The sequence below is a fragment of the Antechinus flavipes genome, chromosome 4 (assembly GCF_016432865.1).
Source record: "Antechinus flavipes isolate AdamAnt ecotype Samford, QLD, Australia chromosome 4, AdamAnt_v2, whole genome shotgun sequence".
NCBI classification, from domain to species: domain Eukaryota; kingdom Metazoa; phylum Chordata; class Mammalia; order Dasyuromorphia; family Dasyuridae; genus Antechinus; species Antechinus flavipes.
The window spans coordinates 344,931,902-344,952,613 of NC_067401.1; the positions used below are offsets into that span (position 1 = coordinate 344,931,902).

The window sequence follows — 20,712 nt, forward strand, 5'->3', positions numbered from 1 at the left end:
CAATTTGGTAGGGTCTTTTGTCCTTTGCTATATTTTTTTCAAATGTTTTTACTTTTGCAATTTATTTGCGGCTCATTCAATTTCTTTTCTAAGAAAATTAAATCTTCTATTTCCTATTCTGTTAATCTTGCTACTTAAAAATCCATTTAATTTAGGTCATTATTTTGGGGCATATAATTGCATGAAATACTTCCCCCAAACTTTAATTTCTTCTTGATTGATTGTGAATTAATTTTTTTCATTCGATACTGGTAATTTGGTTTTCTTCTTTTTAAAAAATCAAATTTGCTAATGACTTGTCTGTTTCATTGTTTTTTTTTTTTTATTGAACCAGGCCCTAATTTTATTTATTAATTCATGCTTTTCTCCCTTTACTTCTGTTAACTTGATTTCAAAATGTTAATGTTTAGGTTTAATTAGAAGTTTAATTTGTCAGTTTGCTAGGTTTTTAAAAAAAATTCCATGTACAATAAATTGATTTGTTCTTTTTCTCTTTTATTGATAAAAGAGCTTAGTGATTTTCCCAAATATTGCTTTGGTTTTGTGTCCCAAACTTTGGTATGTTGTCTATTTGCTGTCCTTATCTTTAATGAAGTTACTGAATATTCCTATCATTTGTTTAATTGTGATGACAGCATGTATAACTGAGTACTATGTATATTCCTTTTTATTTCTATTCAGTAATTTCCAGAGGTCCATCATGTTATCCTAATATTGATGGAATTCTTAAGTGACACATGTATCATCTCCCCATATTATATATAAACAGTTTATCTTTGTTTATCCCTTATCACTTTATCACTTATGCTACCTTTTATTTTCATTTTTTAACTTGTTTAATACTTCAAAATTTCTATACGACTCTAGTATTTTCAACAAGAATGCTAGGAAATCTATTTATTAAAGTTCCATTTTCCTCCCAAAGGCTATGCTCAGATGTGCTGTGTAAGTAATTCTCTAACCTGGAGATTATATAGACTATTGCCAACTGTCTGAGCAAGGTTTTCTTTTCTTCTTTTTTTTTAAATTATAGCTTTTTATTTACAAGTTATATGCATGGGTAATTTTACAGCACTGACAATTGCCAAACCTTTTGTTCCAATTTTCCCCCTTTTTCCCCCTCACCCTCTTCCCCAGATGGCAGGTTGACCAACACATATTAAATATGTTAAAGTATAAATTAAATACAAGGTAAATATACATGTCCAAACAATTATTTTGCTGTACAAAAAGAATCAGATTTTGAAATAGTGTACAATTAGCCTGTGAAGGTAATAAAAAATGCAGGCGGACAAAAATATAGGGATTGGGAATTCTATGTAGTGGTTCATAGTCATCTCCCAGCATTCTTTCGCTGGGTGTAGCTGGTTCAATTCATTACTGCTCTATTGGAACTGATTTGATTCATTTCATTGCTGAAGATTGCCAAGTCCATCAAAATTGATCGTCATATATTGTTGTTGAAGTATATAATGATCTCCTGGTCCTGCTCATTTCAGTCAGCATCAGTTCATGTAAGTCTTTCCAGGCCTTTCTGAAATATTCCAGTTGGTCATTTTTTAATGAATTATGGAATATTTAACAATATTCCATAATATTCATATACCACAATTTATTCAGCCGTTCTCCAATTGATGGGCATCCATTGAATTTCCAGTTTCTGTCCACTACAAAAAGGGCTGCCACAAACATTCTTGCACATACAGGTCCCTTTCCCTTCTTCAGTATCTCTTTGGGATATAAGCCCAATAGTAACATTGTGGGATCAAAGGGTATACACAGTTTGATAACTTTTTGAGCATAGTTCCAAATTAGAGCAAGGTTTTCTAGAGAGAGCAAGTTCTTTGAGTTTTTCTGAGGAATATGACCAGCAGAAAGTAAACCTAAGAAATCAGTGGAACAGCATGCCCAGGCAAGACATCTTGCTTATCAGGGAACATTTCATGGATATCATCAGACAATATCATCAGTCCTATAGAGTCAGGGGTTTGAGTTGCTCAACCATGTACATCCATCATGGGTGGGCCTCTCATGAGTGATCATTATACTTGCTCACTCTCCCCCTTGACAATGTAAATAATAATAGTAAAGAGAGTGTTCTTTAGGATTATTGGAGAGTATAAATTTTTCTACATTAATAGTATAAACAACTTTGCTTTGAGCTAATTTTAACCTAGGGTTGACTATTGAAATACAAGCATATCAGTTAGGATTTAATAGCTATACTTTAAAGAATGCAGATGCACATGATATAGCTATCTTGACTATCCAGGGAACCTGCCCTTGTGTTAGGACTTGGCCAAAAAAGTCCTATTAAGAACATTCAAAATGAGGAGAATAATACTAGATATATGGGAATTTTGAATTTGATATAATATGTAATATAATATAATTTTCACAATTGTATTAGTATTTACTCTGCTTTTTTTCTGTGTCAAACAATGTTATTAATGTTCAACAAGAGCCTGAATGGAAATTATTCCCCTTATCAGCCCTCTAATAAATATTTGCATTTCTTCCCATTAGGTATGATTATTTCAAACAAAATGTATCATGTATGTACTGTGGAATGAAACATACATAATTATTAATTGAATTCTGCCAGTTGTTCCCTAGAAATCTGAACCCCACTGTTATGGTGTATTTTCTATTGCAAATCCCACAATGCTAATATTCAATTTTTTGTGTGATTGTGGACAATTCATATTACTTTTTAATGTGTTACACTGGGAAGAAAAGAAAAAGAGCTGGAAACTGGTAGAAACCTTTTTATGAGCTTAATGGGTCCAAAAGATGGATGTTGTGAATTATTACTTTGTATTATATTATTGCTATAAACTAATTCCAAAACCTGTTGATATTAATTCTAAAATGAAAATAACTGCATCTTGCCTTAATTGTAAGCAGTGGAAATTGCTGTGTAAGGTAGAACCCCTAGGGGCTATAAATTTGCCTTGTTTATTACCTATGACTTCACTTTGATCCTGGCAAAGGTGTTTATGGCTGTATGTCTGTATTTTAAACCAGGTCTTGATTGATGTAGATTGCTGGGAAGGTCAAGAAGGCAGTCCCGTGAAGGTAGTGATGAGATCTCTGACCTATACCCAATTATTCTTTTTCTCTCCTACAAATGGGAAAGTTTCCCACCTATTAGACCATAGACCTCACTATTATAGTTCTTGAATAATGTAATGTATGGATTGGCTATTCCAAAAAATTTCTGACCTTTACACAGGATCAAGAGAGTAAGTACAGAGCTGAGGGAATTTTGTCCCAGCATAACTAGGAAAGGTCAGCTGTAACTCTCAGACCCATATCTGACAGAATAGTTTATTGTTGTTATAAGAATGTCTTTCTTCCACCTCTAAGAGTGAATTCCTCTACTTTTTCAGAAGATAGTCAAATACATTATAGTGAATCTTAGTGTCATTACCATTATATAAGCCTGAATCCATAGTGATCAGGATATAGGAGACTGAAAAACTTTCTTCTAAAAACCAGCCACTTGCTAATTGTTCCATGTAACAATTTTTTTTTTTCTTTTCTAAATTTTTTGGAGGGCAGGAGAGGCAATAGTGGTTTAATGATTTGCCCAGTTTCACATAGCTAGTAAATGTCTGGACTGAATTGGAACCCAGGTCCTCCTGACCCCAGGGCTCTACTCCACAAGCCTATGTTTAAATAATTACTTATTTCAAATATGCATATGTGAGATATAAAGTTTATTAAATGCACATCACACTAGTATTAGTCCATGATCTCTCCCAAAGGACCTCAAGGCTTTTTATTGATTCCAGAATCCTTTCTCTTTTTTATTATTCTCCTCTAAGAGTCTAGGAGTGATTCTGGCCAGCCCTGATATAACTTGCTTTATGAGAGGTATATATTAGTCAGTGTGATGGAATATTATTAGGATCTGTTTTGATCTTAAAATTTGCCTGTTGGTTCATTTCATTGATAATAATGATTGAAAAAAATTTGTTAAGTGCATATATACTATGTCCAAAGTGTTAGAACATAAAAAGAAAAATAAGAGTCTTTATTTTTAAGAAACTCACATTCTAAAGGAGGGAAACAAAACTCATAGGATCCAGATTCATGGTGGATGGGAAGGCTCATAATCCTTACAGCAAAATGGAAGAACTATATTAAAGCACAGTGGTTCTCAGTACACAAGGGTAAAACAAATAGCCATGTCTAGTGGTCCTTGATGAACAGTGAAAGGCCAAATAGTAAGGCCCAATGGTCCATCAGAATCACACAAAACTTCAACTTTTTCCATTTTTTGAGCTGAGAGAGATAACTGTGCTTTTAAAATACTTGGTTACAGTAACCATATAAGATCCATATATTTAGCATATTGATCACTTGGGATTAATAACAATATATTTCTATAGTTTTCTATGCACAATCAATTACAACTGAGGATACTTCTCCAAAACAAAGGAAATTACAATAGTCTTGGGAATTCAGTCTTTAACCAGAAGATTTTAATCCTTATTTGTAAAGGGCCCCCAGAAGACTGGATTTGATGGTTAGGTGTATCAGGAACAGGTACACAGAAATTTGACACTCATAGAAGAGTAGAATATCATAAAGGAACCAAACAGACAGCATGATGCCTCTATAAATGAAATACTTATCAAAAAGTTATGTGTGAATGTTAACTTATTTTCTGTATGAATCACGTTTTTGAATCTAAAGACAGGTTCTGAAAAGTTAAAAGTTTCATTGGAATTCTGAACATAAATAAACAATAATATTGTACTTTATTTTTGCCATGAAGCCTATTCTAAGGCCAATAACCACCTTTGAAAGAAATGAGATCCTTGACTTTAGAAAGCTTGTTCTAAGCCTAACCCAAGGTCATGATAATAACCTCTATGAGTAAAGGCCCTAATTCAGCCATCACAGTGAATCAATCAAAGACATTTTCATTCTTTTCCACTCTCCTTAAGACCCAACTAATTATATTTAATAAAAATCTCAAAGTATAGTTCTGGAAGTGAGAAGTAATATATAACACATAACTTTCCCACCAGTCACTGTTCTAGAATGCATGAAAAGCAAGGAAACTATCCTGTACAAAAGAGGAAAGCTGGGAAGTGATTTTTTATTAGGTATTGTATCTCCTGTGGTGACTTCCAAAATAGAAGAAATTCATAATAATACTAAAAATTGGAAAAATCCTATTAATATTTTAGATAATAATAATATCATTTATATAGCAATTTAAGAATTTCAAAGCAATTTGCTTGCAACAACCCTTTCACGTAAGTAGCAAAAAGTTTGATTGATATCTTCACTTTTTAATAAGGACCTTGTAGACTGAATAACTATAACTGTTGAAGGCAATATTTGAACCCAAGAGTTCTGGCTCTAAGATCAGTGCTTTGCAGTCCTCAGAAGTAATTTGATACAGCTCCAGGGGTATGTGGAAGCCAATTGTTAAATTTTCACTGTGAGCCTTAGATACCTTGGAAACTGGTGATGTTACAAATAAGTGTTTGATTTATTGTTTCGTTGATTATCTAGATCTAAGAAACTGATGGAGAAAATATTAAAAATGTTTATTAAACTTAAAAATGTGTAATTTTTTGGAGATTAGGTTGTCAAACATTTATCAACACACTGCTGGACTACACAATTTTTAATATTAATCAGAGAAAAACCAAAAGAAAACTCAAAAGAAGTTTTCCCCCTCCATAACAGAATATTTCTATGTAGACCAAATACCCATGATGCTAGACTATAACACACTCAGGAGTCAGTGTTACAGTTGAAAGAGCACTTCAGTTGAAGCCAAGACAAATGAGTTAGAACTCTGGATCTGTCATTTAATTAGATTAAACTTTGTCCATTTCTTATCTTTAAAATAGGGATATTGCTACTACTGCACATTATCGAATTGTTGGGAGGAAAACACCTTATAAACTTTAATATTCTACGTAAATATGAAATAAACACGGTAATAGATGTAAAGTCTAGAATGAGGATGTGGGATTTTCCTGTTATCAATACTTGCCAGGGGTGAGGAAGTACTATTCTAACATGTACAAAACTCAAGGCTAGAAAGACAGGAGAAGATGAAAGAAACAAAAGAGATATAGTGGAAGTTCACTTAGGTCGGCCCATTTCTTCTTCCTATTGCAGTCAGAGCCAATGACTAGCCCTCTAAAAAGAAATCAACAGACTATGACCTAACCTCACTGATTTTGGTTGATTCTGGTTCCACTATTTCAGGCTCAGGACTATAATATCTCCTGTATCATCCAGGGTGGATAAGTGTCTCTTTTCTTTGTCATTGGATTGTTTCAACTGACATTATTTCTTCCATTTTAAGGGCCTCAGGGAATTGAGCCCTAGATCCATTAAATCACTTCATATCAATCTTTTTTTTTTTTAACAGAGATATTTTTATTTCAAAGATATAACAAGGAAAAAAAGAACAAACATTTTCTCTCCTTAGGGGCAAAATTTTCCCTTATTACAATTTGGTGTCTGAAGACAGAGTGATGTGAGGGATGAAGCTCACAATTTAGGCTCACTTTCTACATTGCATTAGTTCCACAGCTTCACATCCCAATTTGGCATTGTTGCTGGCTTTTGCTGAACTGGAATTCCAGACTTTTGGGCCTTTGATTTTAAGATATGGCTATTTGGCAGATATTATAACACCTGGTACTGATTCCTGGACTCCTTCATGCCCATGGTTTATACTCCTAGTCCAGATCAGAGACTCCAATCTTTGGACCTAGAAAGGAAAAGGAAAAAACAACATAGATGAGACTTATTTCTCTGGAAGCCTGGGGACATGGGGAAGTCTGGAGAAAGTTCTGTCTCAAGCTTTTGATGTTATTATTGTTTGTCCTTCATTCTTTACTGTTATTGTTGTTTGTTTGTTTTGAGTTAATTAGTGTTTAGTGACTTGCCCAGGGTCACACAGCTAGAAATGTGGCTTTGAACTCAGGTCCTCCTAAATTCTCGGTGCTCTATTCACTGTGCTATCTAGCTGCTCCTTGTCCTTCATTCTTGATAAGGACCATGACATAAGGAAGAAATAAATTAGGATAATTGGAGAGGGTTCTGGATGTAGGGAGACTTGGCCTTTCCAAGTTAAGGTTGTTAATAGGTATCAGTTTGACTGAGGCAATGCCCAATTAGTGATTAAGGCTAGGTAAGAAATGAGACAGAGAATGACCTCTTTTGCCTAGAGAAAAGAAAGAAAAAAATAAAAAAGAAAGAAAGAAAAGAAAAAGGAAAAAAATCTGTTAGGGGAAGATCCTTAAGGTTTCTGGCCAGAATAGAAGCATTCACTCTAAACTGATCATGACCCCCATTGTACTATCCTATAGAAGCTCTAGTTTGGGATTCAGCTAGATTAGATCATGGTCTGTTGATTTCTTTTTAGAGGGTTAGTCATTGGCTCTTTCTGCAACAGGAAGAAGAAATGAGACAATCTAAATGAACTTCACTATATCTCTTTTGTTTCTTTCATCTCTTCCTGTCTTTCTAGCCTTGAGTTTTGTACATTCACTTATTAAAAAAAATCTAATGAGCACTTACTCTATGTCAGTCACTGTGCTAAGTGCTAAGGATACAAAAAAGATTCCTGCTCTGAAGAGGTTCATATTCTAATTGGGAAAGCAACAGGTGAACAACTGGTGTGATAGTGTAGAATATAGGGGATAAAAAACTCACTTTCTATGTCTCATGTCAATACTCCTTTTCTCCAGCCCATTTTGTCTTCAGGCTTTTTGTTTTGTTTTTAGTTTTGGCTTCAATGACTGTCTTATAATGCTAGTTATATTGATTCTGACTCTGCTCGCATATTAGCCTGACAATGGAATTGAAGCTTCTTGAAATTAATGATGTTCTAGAGAGGTACTCCAAGGGAGAATAAAAGGTGACATACCACTCTACCTATCATCTCTTCCAGGAATAGTGCAGGCTATCTTCAAGGTTACCAGACAAAACCTAAATTATTTTGGGAGTAGGCTATCCTCTGTAAATTTGATACCTAGAAAAAAGGGATATATGTTTCTTAAAAGCCATATCAGATACAGTCTTTTTTTAAAGTTACTAATATTGGAAGGAAAAATTCAGCTATTCTTGTGTAACATTTTGTCATCGGTAGAGGATACTTAATATGGATGAGACTTGTTGATTTGATGGTAGCCATGCAAAACAGCATATGCCCAAGGCTTAAATGGCACCAGGAAGCAGATATAAGAGAATTCAGGTAATAATATAATGTCTGGGAAATTGGACTCTCTTTTCTGTTAACTTTTACTAAATTCTTTTTTAAAAAAATCCTGGGAATTTTATTAATTACCTTGGTTATACATACATGCATCTGTCCCTTACTTCCTTCCCTTCATCTTCTATTCTGATCTCAGAGCCATTGACTACCTTCCTTTTAGATTATGTTTCCCTCGTGATACCTGTTATGCTACTTTTTTAAGGTTAGGTTGTCATTAGAAAGATATTGCAGCCAATTTGAGCTATAGGTAATAGAGATTACCAACTATTAATAACTAACTCTTATTAGGCACTTAGCCCATGCAAAATCAGCCTCAAAGTTAGGAAGTCCTGAGTTGCAGTTCTGTCTCTTATGTATACTAGTATATAACCTTTGTGCTTCATGAAAGGGAGAACCTATTATGTGACAGGCACTATGCTAAGTACTAAGCACTTTGTAAATATTTTCTCATTTGGACCACATGACAACCTCACAAAGTAGGTGCCATTATTACCAAACCCATTTTACTGTTGCGAAAACTAAGATTAAGTGATTTGTCAAGGATTATACAGCTACTATCTTAGACTATTTTGAACTCAGGTCTTCCTGACTTCAGCCCTACACTCTATCTGCCTCTAAGTAGAAATTGCTACGAATACATTACAGAAGAGTTGCCAATCTGCCAATCTGTAGGGAGTTTTGGTATATCAAATCCCCTCCTCATCCTCACCTCCCACTGATAAAATCACCGATTTTCATTTTCACCACCTTAACAACAACAAAAAAGTAAAAGAATAGAAAGATAAAAAAAAATTATATAGTTCTTATCCCCTTCGGCTTCTCTGTACCTTCTTTCATTGTATGTGGATATAATATGTTGAAGGAGCTAGCTTCTCAAAGAGCATTTGATGTCTTATTGAATTAGAAGTGAAAACTCCAATTGGCGCAGGGATACTTGGGTTATTGTAATACTATGATAGAAATATTGTCATCTTCTATTTATTTTATTTTGTAATTCATACTACATTCCTGACTTGAAAGTTTGAGAAATGAATGAATTGATACTTCAGGATTGAACTTGTCAGGAAAAAAAATATGTATGTGTATAATAATAAGTGTGGTACAGACAATATATTTTCTAAGGAAGATATTTTAGGAAATTATTATTTCCCTTCATTAAACCAGCATAAAGTGTCCTCAACACCTATCCTGCATTGGCTAAGTAAATCTCTTTTGTTACCTGTTAAGACCTCATCTTATTCCATTGTCCTACTGATAACCTACCAATGTACTGGTCTATTAGGACCAGCTCACAACACTCAGATTTTATGATACAAAGATACAAATGAGATAGTTGTTGCCTTCAAAGGACTTATGTTCTTAATAGAGATGTGATATGTACACAAGTAAGTAAATAAAAAGTATCTACAAAGTAATATAAAACAATTTGAAAATGAAGAGAATGACAATAACAAGGAAGGTCAGGAAAAGCCTTGTATTGAAGGTGGCAGCTGAGTAGTTCTTCAAAGCAAGAGAGGGATTCAATGAAAGAAGTAAGGAGGGTGTACATTTCAGATGTGTAGAAAAATCTGTTCAGAAGCAAGAGGATGGGAGATGGAATGTTGTACATAAGGAAGTGCTAACAGGCTAGTTTGCATGGAACAGAGAGTTTATCATAAACACTCTGAGGACTGCTTAGCTGTCTCCTGTTCCCAAGCCATTAGCACAAAGTACCTGAGTTCTGTAGTTGGCTGAGTAGCTGATTATGTAATCTTATTTATCACGAGATTCTTAATAATTGATACAATAGTAAATATTCTGAAAGTATCAGAGCCCAGTTGAATTTCCCTTTTACAGGTGGGGTACTGCCACATTGTTCCCTAATAAGATAAGATGATACAGTTCCTACTATATTTTAGATTCTGTTTATCCCTTGCTACTCTCCATGCCTCTGAGCACTTTCTGCTAAAGGAGCTGACTGGGCAAATGCAAGAAGATATTTTTCATTTCCTTTGACTGCATATAATGTTTTCATATATAAACACAATAACACAGTCATTACATATGCACTTACATTATTGCAGCTGCTGTGTGCTCAGTGCCACTCCCGGCAAAGCAGGGAGCCCAATATTTCTATTTTCCATTTGGATCCAAATTGTGTTCATAATAAAAGAGTTTTCAATCAAGGTAAATACAATTCCATCCAAGCATAACATCTATATTCCTGCTCCTTTTTTTTTTTTTTTTTATTTCCTCCCTTTTCTTCTAGGTCACTCACCCCTGATACAAGTGAAATTTTCCTCTGGTAGTGATAACAGCTCTGCTCCTCAATGAACTATAACAAGGACTCTAAATGCATCTCTGGTAGCATACCACAGTGATTTGCAAAAGTGAGAATAAATCAAAGCAGCCAAGAGATGCCATGAGAAGCCAGAAGCTAAATGTTACATCATGTTGCACGAGGCCAGGGGAGAAAAGCTCCTGTTTTCCTGGCAGTGCAATATCTTTGTGCTTGTTACCTCCAATCCAGCCCCATTAAAACAATCATTCTGAATCTACAGGAAATTGTCACCTCTCTCTTTCATGCAATGGCAGCTGGTATTGGAGGCGCCACACATTCTTCATTCCCTTCAAGGTTCTCACCACACATATGCACACACACACACACACACATGCACAGAGAAAATAAAGCTTAATTCATTTTTTTTAAAAAAGTGTCAGCTTACCCTCAGGCTCAGCACAGGCACCAGGGGAAAAAATAAAAGATAAATGCCTCTAGGTGAACTGGCACAGGCTCTAATTCTCCACTCACTCTGCTGCTTTCCTCTATGCATCACATTAATCATTCCTGATAGGTAGACATTTCCAAAAAAAAAAAAAATGAAAAAAAAGAAGCTTAAGCAATATTAAAACAAAGATGCATGGTTCTAAAATACAATAACATAACTTCATTTTGGAACTCTTCTCCTGTACCAGTTGCATAGCAGTTTGCATAAAGTTAAACAATAAATGGTAGGGACTGGGGCAAAAGGGTTGTGTAACAGCAGGCAACTGGGAAAATGGAGAAGGAGCTAGAAAATAGAAGTAGTCTCATTTAAAAAGAGAAGAGTCAAGGTCTCAAGCAAATGTCACAAGGTCAGAAACTGGATGGATTATATTAGAATTATTATTCTAATGTATAATATTTATAAAATTCTATAATAAATTATAATATTTTAATAATTATAATTTATAATATTAGATTATATTAGAAATGCATTCCAGATGAAGCTGATGGTCAGAACAGCACAGATTGTGCTGCTTAGGGATTTTGTATTTTCCTGGCACTCCCCCCCCACTCCCTCAGAGAAACGTTTTTAAATTCATAATGTCTTAATCCTGGGTGCTTGGAATTTCTAATTTTTTTTTTGATAGGGTCTAGGCAGAGGGGAGGAACTTTTAACTCCCTTTAACCCCATACTTCTAGGAAATCTAAGAAAGATCAAGTTTTTGTCCATTTAGTGTGGGGTGATGGGGTTCCCAAACACAGCCTGAGTAAGAATTTCTGAGTGGTTTTTTTGGGGGGAAAGAGTTTCTCTATAATTAAATCTACATGTCTTAGAATCCAGAAACCCTGAACTGGTGAGTTTTGAAACTCTGCAGGGAACTTTAATTTCTCACGTGCTAACTTGATTATGTAGGTATAAAGACATTTGTAAACTGAGGGATTTGAATTACAAAGTCTCTAAAGGACCCTTTCAGCTCTGGATCTGTGATTCTGTGATATCAAAGGTTAAAATGTTTTAAATGATCCTAGATGGAGTTGCTTTGTAGAAGAGCATTTTGCTGAAATCCTTACATTTTTGAATAACTAATAAACTAATGCACACATACATACATACATATATATGTATATATATACACAACTATGTACAAATTCATGCATATATGTGTGTGTGTGTGTGTTTTGGAAAGTCTTTACATTTCTTGCCAGCTAAATTCTCTCTCCTCTTTCCCAATCCAATTGAACAAATATTTCTCATTTCTCTATTATGTATGGGGAACTCTGCTAGGTGCTAGGGATACATGCAATGAAAAAATCATTCTTGACATTCAACTTGGAGAGACAACCTGTAAACAGATAAATATGCAGATGCTAATCTGAGAATAAAGACAATACTAAAAACTATGGGACTTTAGGACAAGCTTCCTAAAGTAGATAGAATATAAAGTGATCCTTGAAGGATGCCAGGAATTTTAAGAACCATAAATTAGGAGGGAGTAGATTCCAAGTATAAGAGGGGCCTCATGGGGTCTGAGATTGACTATGCTCACTTGGAAGTCATTTTCCTGTCTGCTCCTTGATTCTTATACTACTATCATTTGAATTCTTATTCTTAAATTCTTATTATTCTTATTCTAGGATAATCTAGGGGCTAAATTTGGATATTTTCTCCTTAATAAAATTAATAAAACCTCTCTGTTTCTCTCTGTTTTATTTATAGTGATATTTATATTACTATACATTGTTATACATTCTAGCTAACCTTACACATATGCACACATGTCATATACACACAAATATATGATACATATTGTTGTTTGTTCTTTATTTTGAAGGGAATCAATGCCATTATGGGGGATGTCTTAACTCACACATGAATTGGATTTAAGTGAGACACTGTTAAGCAAAATCATCAGTCTTACTTTCTCTTCCAAAGTCGTGGAAGTCCAGTGGAAAGATAAAAATTAGGAAAACTAGTAATGGTTTGGGATGCCATGTATGACTGTGGTCTTTGATGTCTGACCAAGCTTTAAGTGTGCCATAGGGCCTACTTCAGCCGTCTTCATGGTTGTCAGAACAAATTGTTCTCATTTGTCCATTGTACTGGGGAAGTTTTCACATATTTGGAGTGATTTGGATTACACACACACACATGATATTCACAAATATGTATATACACATGTATACACGTAGAAGTATATACATGCATACACACATACATACTTTTGCAGCAATCACTAGGTTGGAATTATTGAAAATGTTTTGATCTTTTTCTATTGAATTTAAACTCAGCCTACTGGTATAGTGAAACTATCATTAGTTCTGGAGCCAAAAGACTTAGATTCAAACAGGAATGTACTTAATTATTGGTATAGTCTTGAGTGAGTCACTTAATCTTAATATAATATATATATGTGTGTGTGTGTGTGTGTGTGTGTGTGTGTGTGTGTGTATGTAAATGTACTTATTAAATTGACTACCAACTTAGACCATTGTAAAAGTGTGGAAACAGGCAAACAGTTGAACTAAATAAAGTTGAAGGTGATAAGAATATAGTTGAAATAATGAGGAGTCAATTTAAGAGCTATACTAGGATGAGATAAGAATATGTTTGGTAAATTCTCCCAAATAGGTATGGGTCAGGAAAGATCTAGTGGTATAAGTAGAAAGTAGTACTTCAAAAGAACAGGGATTTTGTTTATAGGCAATGCTTCTACTGATGAAGAAAGCCACTTCGCATATACTAATAGCTGGCATTTATATAGCATTTTAAGATTATACAACACTTTATGTGTATTTTCTCCTTTAATACTTACAACCACCTTTTGCACTAGGTACTATAGGCAAAATTTCTGCTTAACAGATGTGGAAATGGGGCCTTAGAGAACCCATATGCATTCCTATGGTCATATAATTAGCAATGAAGGTGGGATTTGAATAGAGGTTGTTTTGAATTACAAGTCCAATGTTCTTTCTGCTATTTATAAAACTATTTAGTATTTGCCAACTATTTACAAGAAAAACAAAACAAAAAACTTTCTCCCAAATTTTTTTAGAATTTAACTGTCATCGTGTTACTACTGGGCTTTTATCCCAAAGAGATCTTAAAGAAGGAAGAATGTGCAAGAATGTTTGTGACAGCCCTCTTTGTAGTGGCAAGAAACTGGAAACTGAGTGGATGCCCATCAATTGGAGAAAGGCTGAATAAATTGTGGTATATGAATATTATGGAATATTATTGTTCTATAAGAAATGACCAACAGGATGATTTCAGAAAGGCCTGGAAAGACTTACACAAACTGATGCTGAGTGAAATGAGCAGGACCCGGAGATTATTATATACTTCAACAACAATACTATATGATGATCAATTCTGATGGACCTGGCCATCTTCAGCAATGAAATGAACCAAATCAGTTCCAATGGAGCAGTAATGAACTGAACCAGCTACACCCAGCAAAAGAACTCTGGGAGATAACTAAGAACCATTACATAGAATTCCCAATCCCTATATTTTTTCCCCCTTGCATTTTTGATTTTTTTCACAGGCTAATTGTACAATATTTCAGAGTCTGATTCTTTTTGTACAGTAAAATAACATTTTGGACATGTATATTTATTTTGTATTAAATTTATACTTTAACATATTTAACATGTATTGATCATCCTGCCATCTAGGGGAGGGGTTGGGGGGAAGGACGGAAAAAATTGGAACAAAAGGTTTGGCAATTGTCAATTCTGTAAAGTTACCCATACATATAACTTGTAAATAAATAGCTATTAAAAATAAAAAAAAAAGAATTTAACTGTCATCTATAAGCATAATATTTCAACATGTGTAAAAAGAATAAAAAATGATTATATATAAAAGCATTAAATTCTGTTATATTCACTTCATTTTAAAAAGTATATATTGAATGTCACATAGTAGTAACAAAATTGCCTTATTTTCTTGCCTTTCTGAATTTTTTTCTTTCATTCTGTGTATTTTATTTTTAACTTTATTTTTTTGTCAATAAGTTCTTATTGATGTCATTTTTAACATCACCACAGTTTTCCCTAATACTTTTCCCTACCCCAGAGAGCAAAATCCCATATAACAAATAATATTTTTAAGGACAAAGAAAAAGAAGAGGAGTAAATCAGCATAACATCATTATATTGAAAAAGTCTAAAAATATGTGAAATGAGCAATATTTGTGGAACTCCCACTTCTGCATAGGGATGAGGTAGGAGTGTTTTTTTCAGTTGTCTGCTTATTATTATTTATAATTTTGCAGCATCTACTTTCAAATTTTTTGGGGGGCATATGTGTGGTCATTTTTTTCTGCTTACATTATTGTAGTCACTGTAATTTGAATATTATTTTAAATATAAAAATATTTATATTTATATGTATAAAAATATAAAAATATAAAATTTTAAATTTTCTATTGAAACTCCTTTCTTTCTTTTCTTTGTTTTTGTTTCTGTAATGCTATTTGCTAATTAATCTCCCAAAAGAAACCCACCTTTGTAACAAATTAGTTAAAATTTGCTTATGCTTGAAAATATATGTCTCATTCTGTGCCAACAGTTTATCATCTCTCTGACAAGAATAAGGAGGAATGCTTTTATTATCTGTCTTCTGAAATAATGACTGATCATTGTGTTGATTAAGATCTTGTAGTTTTTTCTTTTCTTTTTTTTTATTATCTATTTTTTTTCTCTTCTCAGGTACATGTAAAACATTTTTTTTACATTTATTTTTAAAATTTTGAGCTCCAGACTTTCTCCCTTCCTGCCCACCCCACATCTCTTTAAGAAGACACATGTGAAGTTATGCAAGACATTTCCATGAATTGTGTTGTGAAAGAAAATATAGATCTCCCCTTCCCTCAAAAACACCCACAAGAAAAACTTAAAAAATAAAAGAGTATGTTTTAATCTGTATTCAGACACAATCAGTTCCTTTTCTGGATATGGTCAGATTTTTTTTATCATAAACGCTTCAGGTTACTCATGGATCACTATATTGCTGAGAATAGCAAAGTCATTCACAATTGTTCATCCTGTATCATTTTTGTTATTTTGTACACAATGCATTTCACTTTGCTTGAATTCATGGAGGACTTTCCAGGTTTTTCTGAGAGCATCCTCTTCATCATTTCCCACAGTATAATAATATTCAATCATAATCATATAATCACAATTTATTAAGCCACCCCCTAATTGATGGGCATCCCCCCAATTGCCAATTGTTTTCTCTGAGAAGAGAATTGCTATATTTTTGTATAAATAGGTCCTTTTCTTTTTTAAAAAAAATCTTTTTTGTGATTCACACTTAGTAGTGGTATTATTAGGTCAAAGGATATACATGATTTTACAGCCTTTTAGGTATAGTTCATATCAATTGGACAATAGCTCTAATTAAAAAAAAATAAATTTAAGAAATGAGGCTTTCTTCAGAGAAACTTTCTTTAAAATTCTTTTCCCAATTATGATTGCTACCTGTATTTTCTCCATTTATTTGACTTTGCTATCTTCTTAGTGTGTGTTTTAATCTTCCTTGTTATTGAAGTTAATTTCTATGGTCAGAATCTTTTTCTGTTGTCTGCTCATTTCCCTAGCCTATTACTTGGCTTTTAACTCTTTGTTAAAGTGGGGCTCCATTTCCGAGATGGAGGGTACAATATCCCAAGTTGTTTTCAGAGATCCTTCTCCCTGGAACTGTGAGGAATGTCCTCATTCCACTGTGGCTGTAAGTTTTAGTGTGCTAAAGCAAGAGTTATTTCTCAGTACTGGTAAAGAAAGAGACTTCCTGTGAGTTGAGGCCTCCAGAAGCTGCTGTAACCACCACTGCCATGCCTACTAATTTGCTGGTTTCCCGAGGCCCTCACTCTATTCACAGATTTTTCCTGCTGACCTTCCAAGTCATCTTAGGTGTCTCTGGGCTGAGAGGTCTAGAAACTCTCAGTATAGCTTCTAATTCAAAGGCTCAATACCCATCCTGCTTTGCTGATGCTGGTGCTGGGGTTAGAGCTGCACTTGTGTAACCTGTGTCAGAATTGTATGTTGGAGTACCATTTTGTGCCACAGACCTTTACTGCTAACCTAAATTTTCTTTGAAAAATGTTCCATTCCGGTCAAAGGATATGAACAGACAATTTTCAGATGATGAAATTGAAACTATTACCACTCACATGAAAGAGTGTTCCAAATCATTATTGATCAGAGAAATGCAAATTAAGACAACTCTGAGATACTGCTACACACCTGTCAGATTGGCTAAGATGACAGGAAAAAATAATGATGAATGTTGGAGGGGATGCGGGAAAACGGGGACACTGATGCATTGTTGGTGGAGTTGTGAACGAATCCAACCATTCTGGAGAGCAATCTGGAATTATGCCCAAAAAGTTATCAAACTGTGCATACCCTTTGATCCAGCAGTGTTTCTATTGGGCTTATACCCCAAAGAGATACTAAAAAAGGAAAGGGACCTGTATGTGCCAAAATGTTGGTAGCAGCCCTGTTTGTAGTTGCTAGAAACTGGAAAATGAATGGATGTCCATCAATTGGAGAATGGCTGGGTAAATTGTGGTATATGAATGTTATGGAATATTATTGTTCTGTAAGAAATGACCAACAGGATGAATACAGAGAGGCTTGGAGAGACCTACATGGACTGATGCTAAGTGAGATGAGCAGAACCAGGAGATCATTATACACTTCGACAACGATATTGTATGAGGATGTATTCTGATGGAAGTGGATTTCTATGACAAAGAGACCTAACTGAGTTTCAATGGATAAATGATGGACAGAAAGAGCTACACCCAAAGAAGGAACACTGGGAAACGAATGTGAACTATTTGCATTTTTGATTTTCTTCCCGAGTTATTTTTACCTTATGAATCCAATTCTCCCTGTACAACAGGAGAACTGTTTGGTTCTGCAAATATGTATTATATCTAGGATATACTGCAACATATTTAACATATATAGGACTGCTTGCCATCTTGGGGGGGGGTGGAGGGAGGGAGGGGAAAAAACGAAACATAAGCGAGTGCAAGGGATAATGTTGTAAAAAATTACCCTGGCATGGATTCTGTCAATACAAAGTTATTATTAAATAAAATAAAATTAAAAAAAAAAAAGAAAAGAAAAATGTTCCATTCCAGTGCTTTGTGTGTTCTGATGTTCTAAAATTTGTTTAGAGTCATTATTTAAAGGAATTTGGATCCCTGCCTTTACTCTGCCATCTTGACTCTGCTAAGTCTTTTTTTTTTTTTTTTAACTTGGGAACTAAAATCTGCTAAGTCTTTCAATGTTGTTTTCCTTTACTTTACTGTGGTCATCATATGGCATCTTCAGAAATAGGACATGGGTTTTTTATGTTCAAACAAATTAATCACCTGGAAATAACTTTCTTGGGAGACTTTTTGAGCTTGGCTTGATCTTTGAGTGACAGATTAACATAGTCTTTGCTGTATCCATATTCAGTTTTTCTGGTTCAATAGGAGCAGGTAGAGATTGTGTTATACTTGCCTGGTACTACTCAAATATATATCAGCAATTCAGTGCTTTGTTTGCTAATGTACAAAGTAAAAGAATTACTCAGGGCAGATACTGTTGTTGATTTATTTCTTGTTAAGAAGAAAGAACTAGCTTGAAATGTAAAAAGTAAATAGGTACCTTGAGAAATGTGATCACAATATCAAAAACAAAAGCAAAAACTAGACCTTACGGGAAAAGAGAAGAAAAGTCATTAAGAAAAATAAAGAAAAGGAACAATCTTTGTTGAGTTTAGTACTTTAGTAAGTATTTCAATGGAAATTAATTTAATGAGGTAACACTGACTCTTTAGAGAAAATAGTTGTTTTATCCTCAAAGACAAGATGGTAGTATTATTGAGACACAAGAGAACTAGTTACTTAAACATATTGGTTATATAAGATTTTACATGAATGAAAGAAGAAAGGAAGGAAAGAACAAAGGCAGACAAGGAAGAAGGAACAAAGGAAGGAAGGAAAGACAAAATATTTATTCGCAGTCTATTATGTGTCAGACATTATGCTAAAAATTGGGGATATAAATATAGGCTACAATGATAGACCCTGCCTTCAAAGGAACTTATATTCCAATAGGGGAAGACAACATAAATCACATATATAGGAGCAAGAAATGGAGGGTGTGAGGATGTCCTAGTTTGGAGAGAGTTAGGAAGAATTGTGCTGGGTTTGGAATTTCAGGGGCAGGAATCTGAGAGGAATCTAAAGTGCAGGCAACATGACTTGGATTTGGCTAGGCCATATTCTGGTGGTCCTAACATTAGTAATATATGGAATATATTACAAATGTCAAACAGAAATAAACTGCAAATTAGAAAGACAAAGAAAGTAGTAAAAACAAGACAAAATAAAACAATTATCCATATTTATAAGTGGACAAGTTCAATAGCACTGAAAGAAAAAAAATGCTTCTGAATAAAAAGGGAAGAGAAGATAGCAATGAAATAGTGAAAAAGGAGAGGCTTTTAACATCTTAGTTTCTCTCTATTGAAAGATCAAATGCAAATTGTGACCAGTAATTTTCAATTGTGAATAGTGGATGGAGAGTCAAATGGAAAAGGGGAAATATATAGTTGTATTTCCATACATGAATCTTTTCAAGACCTGTTTGTATTCAAATCCACATATTTTGATAACATACCTTATTGGCTCACTCCTTAAAGGAATGAACAAATATTACTTCTGAGCCCCTAGTCATTATTTTTAGGGGAATATATGACATAGAATAAATCCCTGAGGCTTATCAAACAAGTGTGGCTTTCTTTTAAAAAAGGAAAAAGAAAGGATGAACCAAGAAATTACAGCATTGACATCTAGTACCTGGGAAGATTGCAAAAGAAATCACCAATTCCCAATCATCTAGAAGAGCTCAAGGCATTACATTGCAACCAACATGGTTTTGTGAAAGAAAGTAATACGAAGCAATTTAATTTCCTTCTACAATAGAGTGACAGGCTAAAGATAAGATGGTTGTGATAAATGTAATCTGTTTTGATTTCAGGAAGGCTTTTGCCTCTGTTGCATATGACATTCTCATTTATAGGCTCAGAAAGCATAGTCTTGATATTTTACTGTTAAACAGGTGGATCTCATCCCTGAAGGCTGCCCTCAAAATCTAGTTATCAGTAACTTAGCATTAGCTAAAAAAACATGCACAATGGTGAAATGGGTAGGGCACTGGATCTGCAGTCAGGAAAATTGAGTTCAAATCCTTGCTCTGACACTTACTAGCTGTGTGACCAGGGGCAAGTCATTTTATTTCTTAGTGGGCTAGAAAGCTCTTCAAAAGCAGGAGTTGCAAAGAAGGTGTGGATAAAGAAGATGAGAGCTTCCTATATATAGAGTATACATAGTCTATATATAGGCTTTCTCTATAAAATGAAAAAGTTGAATTAGATGAAAGGTTCTTAAGCTGGAATCTGAACTTCTTTTCTTTTTCTTTTTTTCCTTTTGTGAGGCAATTGAAGCTAAATGACTTGCCCAAGGTCACTGAATAAGAAATCTCCTTATTAGTAGTAAGTTCATTTCAAATCATTGTAAGGACGTGACTTTCCCCATATGAACCTAATTTCCATGTAAACCATGAGAACCCAATTGAGGAAGGATGTGACTCTCCCTGTGAGGACTTGACTACTCTCTCACCCCAAAAGCAT

General features: G+C 34.3%; 1 protein-coding gene across 1 annotated transcript in view; it reads right to left on the reverse strand.

Annotated features, from left to right (window-relative positions):
* Positions 1-6,392: 6,392 nt before the first annotated feature.
* Positions 6,393-20,712, reverse strand: part of NOX3 (NADPH oxidase 3) — a 109,146-nt gene continuing 94,826 nt past the window's right edge. Inside the window, exons 11-12 of the mRNA XM_051997994.1 lie at positions 10,969-11,090; positions 6,393-6,754 (exon numbers count right to left, since the gene is read on the reverse strand). Of these exons, the coding sequence (XP_051853954.1) occupies positions 6,656-6,754; positions 10,969-11,090 (221 nt within the window). The 3' untranslated portion in view covers positions 6,393-6,655. The remainder of the gene's footprint in view (positions 6,755-10,968; positions 11,091-20,712) is intronic.